Here is an 18,032-nt window from a genome sequence, read left to right as displayed (position 1 = left end):
TTTTGGGGCCCTAGGGACCCCCAGTCCCTGAGTCCCCAGGTTTGGATGCACCTCATCTGGGCCAAGAAGCCTGTCAAACCACAAACTGCTGCACTCAGCCTGGGATAGCTGATATGAGGTGTCACCTGCAGTTCTGGGACATTTCCACAGAGCTGAGTGTCCTTGGTTCTTGGCCACCCGCTGCTGACAGGTGACAAGGATTGCTGCATCTTGTTTTGCAAGGACTACTGCTGGACTGGTGGGAAGGGACACAGAGCTGTTTTCCTGCTAAGGGGGACACTGCAGAGCTCCCAACTGACTCCTGCCCTGTGCTGAGGCCAGCTGCTCCCTGCAGAGCTCATCCAAGCAGCTGCACGCCGGCTGCAGCAGCCAAGTGTTCCTTGTTTGCAGAGGCCGTGTGCTCCCTGCAGAGCTGACCTGGATCACTGGCCAGGCACAGCCCAGACCCTGCTGGTACCACAGCCGGTGGTCCTGGGACACCAGGGCTGCTCTGGAGGGGCAGAACAGCTCCAGGACCCCCCCAGCATCCTACAGGGCCCAAGGAGAGATGTGGAAAGCCAACACTGATATCAGAGAAGGGTCTGAGCAAGCTACAGCCTGGGGAATGTGCCAGAGCCCAGAGAGATGGGGCAGGTGGGGCACACCTGGAGCTGTACCCTCTTGGAAGGGCTGGGAAAGGACCACTCCATGCCTGCCCCAAGCTGCTTTTGCTGGCCCTGGCTGCTGTCCTGCTCTGCACCAGCACAGCCTCCAGTCTGGGATCAGCCATGTAGGCACCGCAGGAATCAAACAGCAGCTCTGACTCTGTTCATGTCCCATCCCCACAGCAAAGCCAGTGAGACAGACCCATCCTGCGCCTCCCACCCATCCCAGGCAGCCCCTGGGCCTTTACCTTTTCAAGTGCTCCAGCAGGAAGAGGAAGGTGATGAGGTTGGGGTCAGGCAGCGAGCGGAGAAGGTGCATCATGCAGTTCTCCTTGGCAGCAGGATCTGAGAGAGCTGGAGGCACAGAGGGAGAGGGCTCAGGACAGGGTCTGCTGCAGCAGCAGGACCCACCACAGCCAGACACCTCCCAGCAGCCACCGTGTGAGCACTGGGGAGCAGAGCTGGCCTGGAACCAGCAAAAACAGCCAGGACCAAGTGGGAACGACCCTTGGGAGTGCCCCATCCCAGAGCAAGCAATGCCAAACTGAGTTTGTGCACCATCCCCTTCCCATCCCATCCCTTACCGATGCCCTCCATGAAGGCAGGGTAGAGCCTGTCAGTGAGGAGGGGCTCGGGCAGCTCTCGGAAGTACAGCTTCAGCGTGCCAGCGATGGCATTGATGTCCATGTCACTCAGCATCACCAGGATGTCCTTGTTATCTGTCCACAGAGCACCCACATGTGACTCCTGCCCTCCTGATCCCCTCTGTGTCACTGCAGCCAGCCAGCCAGGCTGCCAGCTGCAGGGCAGGGACAGCACTGCTGGGTTCACAGCCCCATCAGCCAGGCTGAGCCTGGGAAAAGCCCAGTGGTTCCCGCCTGGCTGGGCAACGGGACACACAACGATTTGCAAATCCATTTGCAACGTTTCCCTGACTCAGTGTCTGCCAGGAGCCAGCCCAGAGGCACAAACAGGCTGGGATCCCTGGGTGGTTTTGCCCCTCCTCACCCCCAGCCCCTTCCTGTGCAGAGTGGCACATCTGGCATAAGTGCAGCACAATAACCAAACCCAGGCTTGGGGGGATCTCAGAACACCAAGCTCCCCCAGGACACTCACTCGCATCAAAGACAGCTTTCAACGCCTGGATGTCAGTGGCCACTCCAGAGATCCTGTAGATGCCAACCTCTTCAATGCCCCTCTTCTCCACCTCCTCCACGCACTGGCGCACGATGTAAGGCACCTTGGAGCGCTCGCGCCTGGCTCGGGAGGCACAGCTGTCACCAGAGACTCCCAGGGGAACCCTGGCAGCCAGCCCAGCCCTGCCCTGCCCTGCCAACCCAGTGCCCAGCCCTGCCAACCCAGTGCCCAGCCCTGCGTGCACGAGGGGAGGATGGGCATGGCAAAGGGAACAGGAAAATCCCCAGCAGAGAGCAAAGGCCGAGCTCCCCAGTGCTGGGGGAGCACGGGGACACAGGGCAGCCCCAGAGCACGGGGACACAGGGCAGCCCCAGAGCACGGGGACACAGGGCAGCCCCACACCCAGAGCAGATCAGATCAGCCCCACAGCCCTGCATCATTTACTTTGTCACAACACTGATTTTCACCCCGAAGACACCGGTCTGCTTTTTGGACGGGGTCCTCTTCAGGCTCATGTCCCTGCTTGTGAACTTCATGGAGAACTCCACCTTGATCTGTGGGAGACAGGGGGTGAGTGCTGGCTGCCCTGAAAGCCAGAAGTGGCTGCATGCACAGCGAGGGGCTGTGGGTCCCCCACCCCACTTACTCCGTTCATCTCTATCACATCCATGTGCCAGTTCTTGGTCTGCACGGCCTGTGGGTCCAGCTGTGGGGAGAGAAGCTCTGTGAGTTCTGTGGGGACACGGCCTCGTGCCAGCCCTGCTGCCATCCCAACCTGGTGGCCCCAAAGCCCCTGATCTGCAGATGGTGTAGGGCACAGGATATGGCTTTTCCTGGGCAACATGCTGCCCATGAGCAGAGGATGGAGAGGTTCCCATCCCTTTGTGGTCTGGGGTCCCTCTGGCCGTGCCCTGAAGCCAGGTGGGCCCAGCCCCCCTGTCCTGCCCTCTCCCCAGAGCCCCTGCAAGGCAGTGCTATAACCCACACCCACGAAGCAAGAAACTTCCAAGAAATTAGGCCTATTTCTGGCGGCAGATTGATGAAACAGAACTAGGGCAGCGTTTTCCATGCAGAAAAACAACATCTCCCCATAGCCAAGGCTATTTATAACCCCTGGGAATGACAGGCTCTGCTATTTCTGGCTTTGGGGCTAGCGGGGGACTCGGTGACGCTGCCCCGGGTGCAGTGAGAGGTGCTGGCATTCCCAAGGCCCTGGCACGTGCCCTGGTGGGTTCCAGGCCCCAGGGCTGTGCAGAGCTGGGTGCAGTTGCCTCTTGGGGCTCTTTGGTCCCCAGCTGGTGGTATTGATCCAGCCCCATCGATCCCTGTAATGCACGGGGCGGGCAGCCCGGCCCTAATGTCCCCTTGGGGAAGGGGATGGGATCTGGGAGCTGGGGGGGGGCTCCCAGGGCTGGGGACACGCAGCTGCCAGGCCACGCTGGCACCAGGCACGTGGGGTCACCCTGCAAGGACACGGGAGCTCCCTGCAGCTGCTGGGTCAGGAGATGCTCTGGGCAAGTGTAAAGATGTCCAGAGCTGCTGCTCCAGCCACGGAGCTGCTGCTCCCCTGCCCATAAACTCCCTGCACGTCGTGATGGGGGGAACTGTGGGGTCCCTCATGTCCCTTCCTGCACACCAAGACCCCACAGTCTCAAGGACAAGCTGGAGCTGCCCTGGCTCTTGGCACAGACCCAGCACAGTGGCATTGCCACATGCCCAGCTCTGTGTCACTGTGAGCCCAAACAGCTCCTCAGCCATGGGAAAAATGTGATTCCCCAGCAAGGCAGAAATGCTGCTGTCTCCAGCATGGCTCAGGAATGGTTCCTGACATTCCTGCTCCAGCCCAGCACATGGAAGAGCCCAGAGAGAGCCACGCTGCTCCCTCTGTGCCAGCTCTGCGGCTGCTGGGGAGCAGCAGGAGGAGCAAGAGGAGGAGGAGGAGGAAAGCTGCAGCTGCCCTGGGCTCCCATGGGACCCTGCAGCAGGTCTGGACAGTAGGATCACGAGACTGCAGCCAGAGCACAGCCAAGCCCAGCCCTGCTGCCCCAGCTCCTCTGTGCTCCCCTGCAGGGCTGCATCCCCCACAGCACTGCCATGGAGCCACCACAGCCAACACCATGTCCCAGGCACTTCCACCCTTTCCCCACTCATGGCAGGGAAGCCCCTTCATCCCCCAGCCAGGCCAGGAGCCTACCTGCTCTGCAACACAATTTCATCTGCAGCCACCATGCCTGCCTTCCCTTCCCCAGCCCTCAGGTCCCCCTGGCCCCGATGGCCCTGGCAGCTCACATCTGGAAGGGCTTTAGCAGAGCTCTGAAGAAAGCTTTTATTAAAGCCAGGTTGGCTGCTGCCAGTGCTGCGGACCTTTCCCTGAGCACGTCACTCCCCTGCAGCCCCTGCATGGGCACAATCATCCCACAACGGCCAGCAGGGCCCAAATTTGGGCCAGTTCTGCTGGCACCATGGGCCTGAGCCCCTCTGCAGCTAGGGCAGGTCCCTGTGCACTGCAGTGGCCTGGCCCTGGTGCTCTCTAACCCTCCTGCAGCAGCAGCAGCACACGATGCTGCCACTCCCCAGTTTAAGCAAAGCCACGTCCAACCCTTCATCTCCAGGCGTGGGAGGATGGACAGGAGCATCCACCCACAGAGCCAGAGGCAGCTCCTGCCCACAGAGCACTGGCAAACACCCTGTCCAGCTCCCAGCACCATCTCCCTGTCCTCTGAAGGGAGCTGCCTTGCTCCAGCAGGATCAGGGACAACCCAGGTCAGTGGGGAACTCCTGGAAAACAGCCAGCGTTGTGCAGGATGAGATGTCAGCTCCTATCTGGAAGATCAGACGGCTTCAAACACCCCTCTGTGCCTGGGGAAACATCTCAGCCAGGTCACCAGCACATCTCCAGGCTGCTCCCTCCTGCATCCCAGGGACTCCCAGCCACGGTGGTATCCATGCCCAGGTCAGCGTTCCCTGTGGTGCTGCTCTCATCCACGGTGAGGTGAAACACCCTCTGTTTGTTGCCATCATCCTGGCTTCCCAAATTATCCAAAGCTGTTTGTTTGTTGGACAAGGCCCCAGGTTGTGGAGGAACAGGCAATGAGCATCCTGGCAGTCCTGCAGCACTTTGTGTGTTCTGGAGAGGTCCTGCTGGTGCCGGTGCCTCCCCTCCTTCTGCTTGTCTTGTCCATGGGACAGCTCCAGACTTGCGGTGATGAGGCCACATCCTGGAATTTTGTCCTCAAGGCACCTCCAGGTCATGGCACTGTGACAGACCCAGTGCACAGAGCTCCAAGGTGAGGAGCAGGGCTCCAAATCCTCAGGGTGGTTCCCCAGGGATGCTGTGGTGGGGCAGGGACTGTCAGGCTGGGCATGTCCCCTCCTCACATCCCAGGCCCATGAGGTCACCCCACCTCAGCCTGGGGTGAAGCAATTGGGAGCAAATTGGTGACTCAGCCTTTGAGGTCATCTCTGCCAGGGCCCTGGGGAGGGGGATCCCAGAGGAGCTGCTGCAGCCAGCGCTGCTTCCCATCAGCGTGGCACCCACAGCTTCCCCAGCCTGGCCTCCTGCGGCTGCCCTGGCAAGCAGATCCCTCACAGATCCCTCAGCAGACCTACAGACAGTCCCTGAGCCCCCAGCACCGTGGGACGAGCAGCCACCACACCAGCAAACGCTGCCAGGGACCAAGCACAGCCAAAAAAATCAGCAATCCACAGCCCTGACAGAGTGACCCGAGCAGCAGCAGCACCCACAGCCCAGCAGGACCCCGGGGCCACATGCAGCCCTGCAGCCCCAGGGAAGCCAGAGTCAGGGAAATGAAACCCCTGCATGCTGTGAGCCAGCAGCAGCCGCCGGGCAGCCTCCCCAGAGAGCCCTGCTGCCCCTTAATCCCCTGGGCTCGGCACTGAATCGAGGTTAATGCAGCTGCGTCACACACACACACACAGCCAAACCAGGCTGGGCAGGGGGACTGCGCCGAGGGAAACCCCCAGAGTGCCCCGTGGGGCTTTGGGGACAGCCTGCAAGGGCGCTGTCCCCCTCCTCTGTGGCACATCCCCGCACTCTGTGTGTTTCTGGCTGATGTGGCTGCGACACAGCTGGGAAAGCCTGGATGGAGCCGGGCTGCAGCAGGGGGACGCAGGCAGTGTCCCCAGCCAGCCCAGGAGCATCGCTGCCCCCTGGAAAAGCTCCAGGGCCGGGCAGGGGCTCCCCGGGGCTCTGCAGGACCCCCGGTGCAAACAGCTCAGCCTGCGGGAACCCGCCAGCACACACAGGGAGAGGGAAGAGCAAAACAAACACCTCACAGGCTGCCAAGAGCATCCGAGAGCTCCCAAAGCACCCAAACATCTCCCTGCTCCGCGCACAAACAACACAGCCCCCCGTATCAGCGCCCCCCACCCCACAAACCCAGCGGTCACAGCACGGAGCAGAGCCCGGCAGAGCCATCCCAGCGCCCAGCGCTGCCCCCCGCACCCGGAGCACCTTCTGCCGGAGCAGCTTGCTGCGCACCCTGCCCCACAGCCGGGCGCCCGTGTTCGGGGCTCGCTTCCCCTCGGGCTCCTCCACGCCGCGCTCGCCCCCGGTACCGGTACCGACACCGGGGCTTCCCTCGGGCTGCACCAACACCTCCGTCATCGCTTCGCCTCCGGGCAGGCGACACGAGGGTGCCCGCGGCTGGCTCAGCGCAGCATCGGCATCCGAGCGGGCAGCGGGGCCGGGCCAGGGGAGCCCGGCTGGGGCGGCGAGCGGCCGGGGCTCATCCTCAGGCTGCGCGCCGGGCGGGAGAGGCAGCCCCAAAACCTCCCTCCCTCCCTCCCTCCCCTTGCGAGGAAGTGACTCAAAGGCAGCCCCCCCCCCGGCGGCCCCCACGCGTTTAACCCTCGCCCTGCCGCTCGGGAGCGCTGGGGGGGCTGCCCGGGCACCGCCGCCGGGATCCGCTGTTATCCGCTGTTGTTATCCCCCTGCCGTTCTCCCGCTGCCGTTATCCGCTGTTGTTATCCCCTCCCGTTATCCGCTGTTGTTATCCCCTCCCGTTATCCCCTTGCCGTTCTCCCTTTGCTGCCCGGGCTCCCCGCCGCCGGGATCCTCTGTTTTCATCCCTCTGCCGTTATCCCCCTGCCGTTCTCCTCTGTTTTTATCCCCTCCCGTTATCCCCCTGCCGTTTTCCTCTGTTTTTATTCCCTCCCGTTATTTCCCTGCCGTTCTCCGCTGTTTTTATCCCCTCCCGTTATCCCCCTGTCGTTTTTCCTCTGTTTTTATCCCCTCCCGTTCTCCGCTGTTGTTATCCCCCTGTCGTTATCCCCCTGTCGTTATCCCCCTGCCGTTATCCCCCTGTCGTTTTCCTCTGTTTTTATCCCCTCCCGTTATTCCCCTGCCGTTCTCCTCTGTTTTTATCCCCCTGCCGTTATCCTCTGTTTTCATCCCCTCCCGTTATCCCCCTGCCGTTCTCCTCTGTTTTTATCCCCCTGCCGTTCCCCCTCTCTCGTTCTCTGCCCCGCAGCCCCAGTGGCAGCCGCGGCCCCCGAGGCACGGCCGCTGGCGGCTGCAGCGTTCCCTGCTCCCCGCAGGAGCCAGGCTGGCTCTGCTGCTCCTCCTGAGGCTTTTGGGGTCTGTTGTCATGCCCGGGTACCCCCATGTCCCCTCTCTGTGTACCCTGGCCCTTGTCAGCCCCACTGCCAGCAGAGCAGGGAAGCCCTGGAGGGTCCCTGCCTGCTGAGGGACAGGCTGAGGTGCAGCTTGGGGGGATTTGAGTGTCCCCCAGTCCATCCCTCAGCAGCCCCTGGGGTCCCTTCAGGTCACTATGGCTCCCTGCAGGTCAGGGGTGCCTCAGCATCACAAATCTCCCCTGACAGAGACTCTGCCAGCTCAGGGAAGACGACAGGCAGACAGACAGACAGGCAGCTATTCCCTGAGGGCACAGCAGGCACCGTGCCCATGACAACACAGGCTCTGCTCCAGCAGCCAAATCTCCCCGTGCATCAAATGGGCTGAGGAAGGGGGTCCTGAGCCCCCCTTCATGCGCCCACTGCCTTCTCCTCCAGGGCATGGGGGGCACACCCAGCCTCTGTCCCCTGCAATGTGGGCACGAGCCCTCACAGCCCGCTTTGCCCACCCCAACACCCGTCTGCCATCCTGGCACAGCAGCACACACCCCTGCCAGCACCCAGCACACACAGCCCAGCTGCTGGGAGCAACTGGGACAGCTCAGAGCAGGGCCACAGGGGACACAGGACCCTCATGGGGACACGAGCCAAACAGGGCAGCCCTGCCCCGACCACAGCATATTCCAGCTTTGGAAAATGGGGTTGATAACAACAAAACAGGGTTAGTGCCAGCCAGGAGTCACAGCTTTCCACTGAGCAGCCAGTGCTGCTATGTGGAACCAGCAGCAGCCCATGATGAGCCCAGGGATCAGCCAGGGTGAGGAACATCCATTTCTGCCCGAATGCCTCATGGACAAGGCAGGGGGGCAGCCCTGGGGCTTGACTACAGCCCACAGCCCCAGCAGCAGCACTGCCCATGCTGCTCACAGCTGTCCTGCCCTGCCACCAAGCCCACCCCTGGGGCTCGGGTGACACCAGGACAGCCCCAGCCGTGCTGCTCTTCCATCCACCCATCCAGATCCTGCTTGGGATAAGCAGCCCCAGGGCCTTCTCTCTTTCCTGCTCTTCCCCCAGTGCTCTTGCACAGCGGGTACGGGCTGTGCTGTCCCTGTCCCGACCCCCGCATCTCCCAGCATGACTCATGTTTGTTGATCCAGGCTATTTCCGAGAGTGCAGCTGGACTGATCCCCGCGGGACACGAGCCCCTTCCCTGCCCTGGCCGTCCCCCTTGGCCCAGTGCCACCCCCACAGCGCTGCTGCCTGGGGGAGAAGGCAACAGAGGGCTGATCTCAGGTATGGACAAGCCACTGGTGGAGCTGAGCCCTCTCCTCCCACCCTATGCCCCCTCCAGTGCTGCTTCCCCACAGCATCTCCATTCCCTGCAGCCTTTCCCTGCTGCTCTCTGCTCCCCTGGGACCTGCCCTCAGCTGCTTTCCCACGGAGCAGGCAGCCACGAGGGGCCCTTTGAAGTGTCCCAGGCGTGACCCTGTCGCCAGCACAGCCAGGAACACACAGAGACACCCCCAGCCCCAGCTGTGCTCCCTTCCCTGCAGCCTGGCCAAGGTGGCTGCAGGGGCAATGGGAGGTCTGGGGGTCTGCCTGCCCTCCACTCCATGCTCCTGGTCTTGCTCACCTGGGAGCATCTCAGGGCAGCCCAGGCCTCCATCCTGCCTGCCTGGCAACCACCAATCAGAGGAGCTCAGCCATTGCCCTGGAAACCCCCGTTGCCATAACAGCAGCTGAGGGAGGCACAGGCAAGGCAGATGGTGGCAGAGGGAGACACAGGAGGGACGGGGGGCTGCACATGCAGAGCCCTCCCCAGGGCAGCTGCCAACCCCTCCCTGCAGCCCCCCGGGGCCACAGCACGGAGAGCAGCAGAACAGAAACACTTCCAGCCCAGCTGGGGCTGGATGCACCTCTGCAGGGAAGGTCTGGCTTTGCCACCTCCACAAAGGCCCTTCTCACTTTGTCCCACCTGCTCCTGCAGCCACTGTGCCCCAAGACCATCACCCCCATGCCTGATGCCCACCCACCTCACTGCCTTCAACCCCACAATTGCTGTACCGTGCTCCCAAATGCAGAGCTGCCCACCCCAGGCATCACCCCAGGACAACCCTCCCAGCCCAGATGCCAGGCCCCAGGGAGTCCCCCTTTGGGTGAGAGGATGCCCAAGAGCCCCAGAGCATACCTGGATCTGCCCCTTGCCCATGATCTTGTCCACAATTTCGTTGTTGTCCTTGTTGAGTTTGGTCTTGTCGTAGCACTTCTCGTAGCAGAGGATGCGCAGGGACTGGGAGCCCTCCAGCTCAATCTCAAACTCCTGGGGTGTACAGGGAGGGTGGCTCAACCCCAGCACCCCAGAGCAGCTCCAGAACTGGGGAAATGGGGAAATGGGGAGCACAGCCCCTCCCTGCAGGCCACCCTCCCTCACCTCGTTCCACTGCGGCTCCGTGGTATCCCGGAACACCCTGGTCTTGGCTTTGCTGACAAAGTAGCCAAAGGAGTCCACCTCCAGTGTGCAGTAGAGATCTGGGGGAGCAGACATGGCTCAGCACCCCAGAACACCCCCACCATCTCCCAGGGCACCACGGTGGGCAGAGAAGGGCCACGTGCTGGACCCCAACTCTTCTGAGCCCCTCCACGCTGGGTGGGCACCACACTTACTGGCTGACTGCTTGAAGCCCTTGGCAGAGTGGACGATGACGTGCAGGAACCCATAAAGCCCCGGGGACTCGTCATCTGTGGCAGGAGAGCAGGGGCTGTGTCAGGGCCTGAGGCTGGCCAACCCCAAGGCAGCCTTTGCCACCTTTGCCACAGCAAGCAGAGTGCCTGCAGTGATACCCAAATCCCCCAGTCCCTTGCAGGGACATCCCTGAGTGCTGTATCCCCCCACTGACACACACCCCAAGCTCTCCTGCTCTGGACAGCCCTGGGGATGTTCCCAGTGGGGCTGGCTGGGTCTCACCCTGGGCACACTGCCCCTGCCCAGCCCATGGTGTGGGACGGCGAGAGCCCAAAAGCTGCAGCTGGGATTGCTCAGCCTGGGAGCCCGACGCTGCTCCAGCAGTGCCACCTGGTGGGAAGCTGTCCCCGGCACAGCAGAGTCCCCGCTCCAGCTCAGGGACCCCGCAGTGCTGCCAGCATCACCCCGAGCACAGCAGGACCCAGCGGCCGCTCACCGTCCTTGTTGCTGGTGACGGGGATGTTGTGGACGGTGCGCAGCTTGAAGCAGGATCCTGTGAGCACCTGCAGCTCCACTGAGCTCAGGACAAAGGCCTGGAGGTCTGGGAGAGGACAGAAACTTCAGAGGGACACAGCCAGTGCTGGTCATAGAGACTGGAGAGCACCAGGCTGGGATCCTAGAGGGTTTCTGGGGTGACCAGGAGCCCCAGGAGGGCCAGCAGCCCCAAACTCACCCTTTTTCTGCAGTCTCTGGATGGCCTCCCTCCACTCAGACCGCTCGTAGTCGGAGGAGAGCAGGAAGAGGTAGCTCTGTAAGAGAGGAGATGTGGCAGGCTGCGTGCAGGCAGGGCTGAGCCCAGCCCCAGCCCCAGCCCCAGCCCGCCCTCCTCACCTTCCCGTTGCGGTTGTGGATGCGGAAGGGAATGGCAGGGGAGTTGAGCAGCAGCCAGAATTCGTTCTCAAACATCTTCTTCTTGAGGCGCTCGATGGCGCGGCTCTGCCCCTTGTTGGCTTTCTGCAGATGGGGAGCAGAGGGGACCTTCCAGAGGTGCCCCATCCCTGACCCAGAGCAAGGCACCCACCCCAAGAACAAGTCCCACACCTGTCACAGACATCTTTTATGAAAAATCCTTTCCTTAGGATTTTTCCTCCTGAGAAGCTGAGAGGCCTCAGGAACAAAATGTAAACAATGGTTATCTGCTGCTGTGGAATGCAACAGGTGCATCTGGGATTGGTCTCATGTGGTTGTTGCTAATTAATGGCCAATCAAAGTGAGCTGGCTTGGACTCTCTGTCCGAGCCACAAGCTTTTGTTATCATTCCTTCTTTTTCTATTCTTAGCTAGCCTTCTAATGAAACCTTTCTATTCTTTTAGTATCATTTTAATATAATATATACCATAAAATACTAAATCAAGCCTTCTGAAACATGGAGTCAGATCCTCATCTCTTCCCTCACCCTCGGACCCCTGTGAACACCGTCACACACACCCTTCTCTCACCTCCTTCTGCACCTCGCTCTTGATGGCTGAGATCTTCATCTTCATGTCCTCCAGCTCGTGGTCGGGGATGACGTGCACCTGCGGGCAGTGCTCCGACTCCTCCGGCGAGGGGAACACCAGGTCGGCCAGGGGCACGTACCACTTGCAGTCGTACTGCTGGTGCTTCCTGCAGCCAGGGCACGGTGCTGACTGACACCTGACCCCTCCCAGGCACACCTCCCACCCCAATGAGGGACAGGGGGTTGTGGCACAGTGCCCAGCGCCCTCCTTACCCCACTGCTGTCTTCTTCAGCTTGGCACAGAGCAGCACGTCGGTGAAGAGGAAGACGTGCCGCAGCTTCCTTGAGCCCTCCGACAGCTCCACCAGGAAGCCATCCTTGACAAGCTGCCGGGTCTGTGGGACAGAGGGGCTGCCATGAGAGCAGGCAGGGAGCAAAGGGCAGCAATCCGTGGGGAAAGGCTGACGATCCTGTCCCTCTCTGTGGCTCAGCCACCAGGAGCACGGGGAGGTCCATGTCCTCTATGTCCAGCAAGGACTAGGTAGAGCCCTAATCTTGTACCTGGAACTGTATCTGGAGGAGCCCCTCCAACTCCTACCCAGGCACTAAGGAGCTCTTCAGAGCAGGGGGCTGGCAGAGGGCTCAGGCCTCACCCTGTGCCCAGGCACTGCCCACCCCACAGGCTCACCTCGCCCTTGGGGGTGGTGACCGCTGTCCTCCGGGGGTCGATGTCCTCATTGATGCTGGAGAGGAAGTTCTGGGAGATGCGGAGGGCGTCCTGGAGCAGTGGGTAGTCAGGGTGGTCAGCTGGGGTGTGCTTGAGGAGATCCTGGAAGGAGACAGGCACAGGTGAGCAGCTCAAAATCACCCAGCCTGGAGACCCCTCATCAGCACTCCCCAGGAACAGCAGAGACAGAAGCCACCACCACCCCCGTGGTGGCCCTGGTGTCACACTCACGTGCAGGACGAGGGTGCTCCGTGTCACCCGGTCGATGGGTTTGTACAGCAGCGCTGAGGGGAGAGACAAAGTGTCAGCAGCCTCCTGTGACATACAGAGGAGCCCTGGCCCCTCTCCCACCTGCCACAGACAGCACAGGGGCAAGGAGGGGAGCCCAGGTGCCCAGGGCAAGCATCTGAGCTCTGTCCTGCACAGCTGGACAATGGTGCTAGTGCTAGGAGCAGGGGGGAGCCAGCACAGCCACAGCGCCGTGTCCTGGCACTGCCACAGCGCCACGTCCTGGCACTGCCACAGCCCCGTGTCCTGGCACTGCCACAGCCCCACGTCCTGGCACTGCCACAGTGCCGTGTCCTGGCACTGCCACAGCCCCACGTCCTGGCACTGCCACAGCCCCACGTCCTGGCACTGCCACAGCCCCACGTCCTGGCACAGCCACAGCGCCGTGTCCTGGCACTGCCACGGCCCCGTGTCCTGGCACAGCCACAGCGCCGTGTCCTGGCACTGCCACAGCCCCATGTCCTGGCACTGCCACAGCCCCGTGTCCTGGCACTGCCACAGCGCCGTGTCCTAGCACTGCCACAGTGCCGTGTCCTGGCACTGCCACAGCCCCACGTCCTGGCACTGCCACAGCCCCACGTCCTGGCACTGCCACAGTGCCGTGTCCTGGCACTGCCACAGCCCCACGTCCTGGCACTGCCACAGCCCCACGTCCTGGCACTGCCACAGCCCCACGTCCTGGCACAGCCACAGCGCCGTGTCCTGGCACTGCCACGGCCCCGTGTCCTGGCACAGCCACAGCGCCGTGTCCTGGCACTGCCACAGCCCCATGTCCTGGCACTGCCACAGCCCCGTGTCCTGGCACTGCCACAGCCCCACGTCCTGGCACTGCCACAGTGCCGTGTCCTGGCACTGCCACAGCCCCACGTCCTGGCACTGCCACAGCCCCACGTCCTGGCACTGCCACAGCCCCACGTCCTGGCACAGCCACAGCGCCGTGTCCTGGCACTGCCACGGCCCCGTGTCCTGGCACTGCCACAGCCCCATGTCCTGGCACTGCCACAGCCCCACGTCCTGGCACTGCCACAGCCCCGTGTCCTGCTGTGCTGGGGGCACCAGGAGCCCCAGCCAGGCCGGTGTGCGGTCCTGGGCGGTGGGTTCAGGATGTCCCACCCCACCTGTGGCCCTCTGAGGGCAGGGCCTCCCCGGAGGGCTGCACCCACACTCGCGGTGCTGAGCGGTGCCTGGGGAGCGGAAGAGCCGTTCCTCACCCTCAGCAGCTTTTTCAGTTTCCCTTTTTGCTCAGAGCTGGGTCCCGTCTCTCACCAAGCTCTGCCACCCCACGGGACACGCTGTCCCCATCCCTCTGCACCACCCCAGGCAGCCCTGGGCGCAAAGGGGGCCCAGGCTGCTCCAGCAGCAGCAAAATCCCCACCTACAGAGAACACTGAGGCTTCAGCCCCACAGCCCTGCCCCGCGTCCCTGCCTGCAGCCCCCCTGACTGCCTGTGGGGCTCCAGCCAGGGCAGAGCTGCCTCACACACAACCACACAACACACACAGGGGGTACAGACACCCCCTTTCTCCTGCCACACGCCCTCCCAGCAGGAAACAGCCCCAGAGGCTCTTCAGAGGCACATTTCAGTGGAAGCAGACAGACCCTTCTCCTCCTGCCCACCTCTCTGGGCAGGCAAAGGCACACAGCCCACTCACAGTGCTGCTCCCCGTGCCTGGCCACATTCACGTCTCCCCAGGCTGCTGATGCCTCTGGGGTTTCCCTTCACTTTGGAGCACTTCCCCAAACTGCCAGGGCTGAGAGCAGACAGATTTGGGCCATGGCAGAGGAGGGAAAGCTGCCACCTCCTCACCCTGGGCTGACTCATGGGGGGCTCCCATCCCTGTGATCCCAGAGGGGGCTGCCTCGTGGCCCCCAGCCCTGAGACAGGGCGGGCAGGGGGTCTCTGTTCAGGAGGTGACAATGCCAGGCTGAACCCTGGCCATCCCCAAGGCAGCCTTTGCCACAGCCAGCACAATGCCTGCAGTGACACCCAAATCCCCCAAGCCCCTGCAGGGACATCCCTAAGCCCTGTACCCCCCACAGGCAGACATCCAGAGGCTGCACCCCACAGCTCCATGCCAGAGGGTGAAACAAGAGCCTGGTCCCTGTGACAGGCAGCCAGAACCCCGCTCTGGGACAGAGGTGACAGGCAGGGTGCCCCCCATTTTCCACCATCAGGAAGGATGGACCCTCCTGCTGCCATCACTACGGACACACACAGAGCTCCGGGGAGCCGCTGGAGGGGTGGTCCCAGCACAGCAGAGGAGCAAGGGGCTCCCTGTGCCCACAGCCCTGCCATCCTGGGACCCACAGGCAGCAGAGGCAGTGCCTCTCCTCCCGGCCATGGAGAGCTGGACATTGCATCCCACGATGCCGGGGCAAACGGAGACCCCTCCCCATCACCATCCCCACAGCACAGCCCGGCACGGGCGGGGGCTCCCCCAGCCCAGCACCCCCTGCCCACCGCAGCTCCCCGTGTCCCATCAGCGGCACCATCCATAATATCCATGCCCGGCGGGGACAGCGAGCGCGTGGCTGCGTGTGCCGGAGCCAAGAATGATTCAACCGAGCCTGGAACAAAGACGCTCCCAACTTCATCCTGCAGAGCACGACCGCAGCCTCCACCCCCCCGACGGCACCGCTCCTTACCGACCCCCCAAAACGGAGCCGCCCCCCGGGGCTCACCGTAGGTGCAGTTACAGCAGAGGCGGACAATGAGGAGGATTTCCATGGCAGCCCCGGCCCCGCGCAGCCATCGCAGCAGCTCAGCCCGGCTGCGGCACCGCTCCGGCCGCTCCGCACGGGGAGGAGCGCTGGGCAGGGGCTGGGGGCTGCCGCACGCCCCCCGCATCCCAAAGAGCCGCCCGTGACCCCCTCCCTCCCCTCCCTGCCGGCTCCAGGCACACAAAGGGCTCGGAAATTCACCCGCGCACACAAAAGGCTGCGTCCCCCTCCCCGAATCCCTCTCCCCGCGTCCCCCGTACCCTCCATGGTGACGGACGTGTGGCTCTCCTTGGAGTCCTTGGGGCCCTTCACCTTCAGCTCCTAGGGAGGGAAAGCCCCATCAGCACAGCCCGTGGGAGCTGGGGTGGGGGCAAGGTCGTGGCTCAAGGTCATGGGGACCCCCCAACCCCTCCTGCACCCCCTGGCCCCAGCCTGGCCGTGCTGGAGGGCACACACGGGTGCTGGGTGAAGGAGGGTGGGTTCCTGCCTGGCTGGGAGCAGCTCAGGCTGTGCCCAGCAGCTGGGACATGGTGGTGATGCCAGGGAGCTGAACAGGAGCAGGGAGCCCAGGCTGTAGCCATGGAGGTCCCAATTTCTAAAGAGGATGCAGGCATGGAGCTCCAGGCAGCAGGAATGAGCCACAGGTGCTCAGCACTGATGACAGCACAGGCTGAGCCCAACCTGAGCTTGCACAAGGTGGGGACAACCTCCTGCAATGCCCAAAAGAGCAGAGCCCCCAGTGGCCCAGCCCTTGGGGACAGTCCCTGCAAGTCCCCAGGGCAGGGAGAGCATCTCCAAAGGGCAGACACAGTCAGCTCAGTGTTCTCTGCCCTGTGCAGGGACAGCCCTGTCCCAGCCCTGTCCCACTGGCACAGCCCCATCCCAGCTCACCTCTGAGATCTTCTGGAACTGGTAGTTGCTCTGGCTGCACTTCTCTGCCGTCTCCAAAGCGATTTTGTAGTTATCCACAAAGGCCTTGTAGACGCCCAGCTGGCTGGCCTGTGGGGAGTGGGGGTTAGCCAGGCACCAGCAGGGAGCTGAAGCCCCCCACAGCACCCAAGGCAGCCCTTGAGGTGACACTGCCCAGAGCTGTCCCCTCCTGGCAGGACACTCAGCCAGCTTGGCTCCTGCTCAGGGCAGGACGGTGGAGCTCCTGCCCAGCCTGTGCCTCCAAAAACCTCCAAAATCCAGCAGGGAGATAACAAGTGCCCGGACAGCAGAAGCTGAAGCTACAGCCCTTCATCCTGGCCTCTCCTTCTCCTCTCCCCAGCACGGTCATGGCATCCATGGGCACAGCCCCTGTGGGCATCACAACTCCAGCCCTGCTCCTCTTCCCAGTGGAGCAAGACCCAGGGAAGGTGCGTACCAGCTTCTGGAAGAGGTGGCCCATGGTGACATTGCTGTCCCACTGCTGCACCTTCGGGCACAGGCTGTCGTAGAACTCCTTGTGGATCTCATAGATATCCTGGATCTTGTAGAAAATGGTCTCGATCTGCTGGAGGGTGAGGACAGGCTGCGACGTGGTGGCCGTGGCCTTCAGTGGCTTCATGGGCTGCCAAAGGAGGGAGAGCCTGAGATGAGGGCTAAGAGGAGAACACTGGGGGTGACGAGGATCTGGGCTGGCAGCGAGGGCTGCCCAGGACAGAGGGACCAAGGCTGGCAGCTGGACCAGGGGCACTCCAGGCTGGTGCATCCTCAGGCTTCCCCGCAGCGGCAGCGACCCCGTGTTGTGCAACAGCGTCTCGCCATGAAGGTCAGCAAGGCCACAGGAGGAAACAGGGCTACAAATATGTCCCCAAAAGGGACATGGGCAGCAGGGGAGGTGAGATGGGGGTAGCCAGAGCAAAGCTGGGCCTGGTGTGGCTCCTGGAGCTTTGCTCCGACTCAGGCTGATGTGGCTGGGGGAAGGCACCCAGGAAAAAATGACTCCATCCATCCATCCATCCATCCATCCATCCATCCATCCATCCATCCATCCATCCATCCATCCATCCATCCCTCCATCCATCCCTGCAGGGGCTGTGCTCACCAACAAGAGGGCCTCCAGCTGGTTGATGTAGATCTCCTCGCTGGCCAGGAAACCGGACAGCACCAACTTCCGCATCTCCAGGCCTTTGCCAGCGTCCCGCTCGCCCTGCACAACACAGCAAGGAGCCTGGCTGAGCCAGCAAGTGGCACAGGAGGAGACCCCTCATCCCACCAGGTTGGGCACAAATCCCTGCCAGTGCCGGGGGAGCTCCGTGGCAAGGCATGGGCTGTGCCCGGTGGGCAGCAGAGCCCGTCTGAGCCAGCTGGGAAAGCCACGAGCTGTGCTGGCTGCTGTCCCCTCCCTGCTCCGGGCTGGCCGCGGGCCCGGTGCCGCTGGCAGCGCTCCAGGATGGCGCACGGCATGGCAGGACTCTCCCAGGGCAGAGTCCAGAGACGCCCAGTGAAATCATGCTTGGCGCTGGATGGGCTCCCACGTGACGGGGCACCACCCTTTCCCTCGGCTGAGGTTTCCCTTGGGAAGTGCCACCCCAGCAGGCACTGCCCAGGGGCACCGGGGCACGGCCCAGCACCCAGGTCTGCTGCAGCACTGATGTTCCTGTGCTGTGACCCTCATGGCAGGGCTGGGGGGGCTCTGGGACCCTCAGCGAGGCTCTGCCAGTGCCCAGGCATGGACACCCCAGCCCCTGGACCATCCTTGGTCACACCTCTTAAAAATCACACCTGAGACCAGGCTTTGCCTCCCAGACAGGG

At 62.8% G+C, this 18,032-nt stretch overlaps 1 protein-coding gene across 3 annotated transcripts in view; it reads right to left on the bottom strand.

The window, feature by feature from the left end:
• Nucleotides 1–18,032, bottom strand: part of ABR (ABR activator of RhoGEF and GTPase) — a 29,902-nt gene that overhangs the window by 3,290 nt on the left and 8,580 nt on the right. For 2 of the 3 annotated variants that reach the window (XM_063173972.1, XM_063173973.1), the window contains 19 exons: nt 17,323–17,427; nt 16,660–16,845; nt 16,185–16,292; nt 15,554–15,614; nt 12,516–12,568; nt 12,246–12,386; nt 11,831–11,952; nt 11,559–11,724; nt 10,951–11,073; nt 10,793–10,868; nt 10,556–10,660; nt 10,041–10,115; nt 9,808–9,905; nt 9,565–9,696; nt 2,428–2,487; nt 2,226–2,335; nt 1,761–1,900; nt 1,229–1,363; nt 893–998 (listed from right to left, as the gene is read on the bottom strand). In XM_063173972.1, coding sequence (XP_063030042.1) covers nt 893–998; nt 1,229–1,363; nt 1,761–1,900; nt 2,226–2,335; nt 2,428–2,487; nt 9,565–9,696; nt 9,808–9,905; nt 10,041–10,115; nt 10,556–10,660; nt 10,793–10,868; nt 10,951–11,073; nt 11,559–11,724; nt 11,831–11,952; nt 12,246–12,386; nt 12,516–12,568; nt 15,554–15,614; nt 16,185–16,292; nt 16,660–16,845; nt 17,323–17,427 — 2,102 coding nt within the window. Of the gene's footprint in view, nt 1–892; nt 999–1,228; nt 1,364–1,760; nt 1,901–2,225; nt 2,336–2,427; nt 2,488–6,255; nt 6,470–9,564; nt 9,697–9,807; nt 9,906–10,040; nt 10,116–10,555; nt 10,661–10,792; nt 10,869–10,950; nt 11,074–11,558; nt 11,725–11,830; nt 11,953–12,245; nt 12,387–12,515; nt 12,569–15,553; nt 15,615–16,184; nt 16,293–16,659; nt 16,846–17,322; nt 17,428–18,032 lie in introns of those variants that run through there. The other variant, XM_063173974.1, reaches the window with a different exon arrangement.

Source organism: Melospiza melodia, chromosome 21 (genome assembly GCF_035770615.1).
Source record: "Melospiza melodia melodia isolate bMelMel2 chromosome 21, bMelMel2.pri, whole genome shotgun sequence".
Taxonomy (NCBI): domain Eukaryota; kingdom Metazoa; phylum Chordata; class Aves; order Passeriformes; family Passerellidae; genus Melospiza; species Melospiza melodia.
This window is presented reverse-complemented; position numbering and strand designations above follow the sequence as displayed.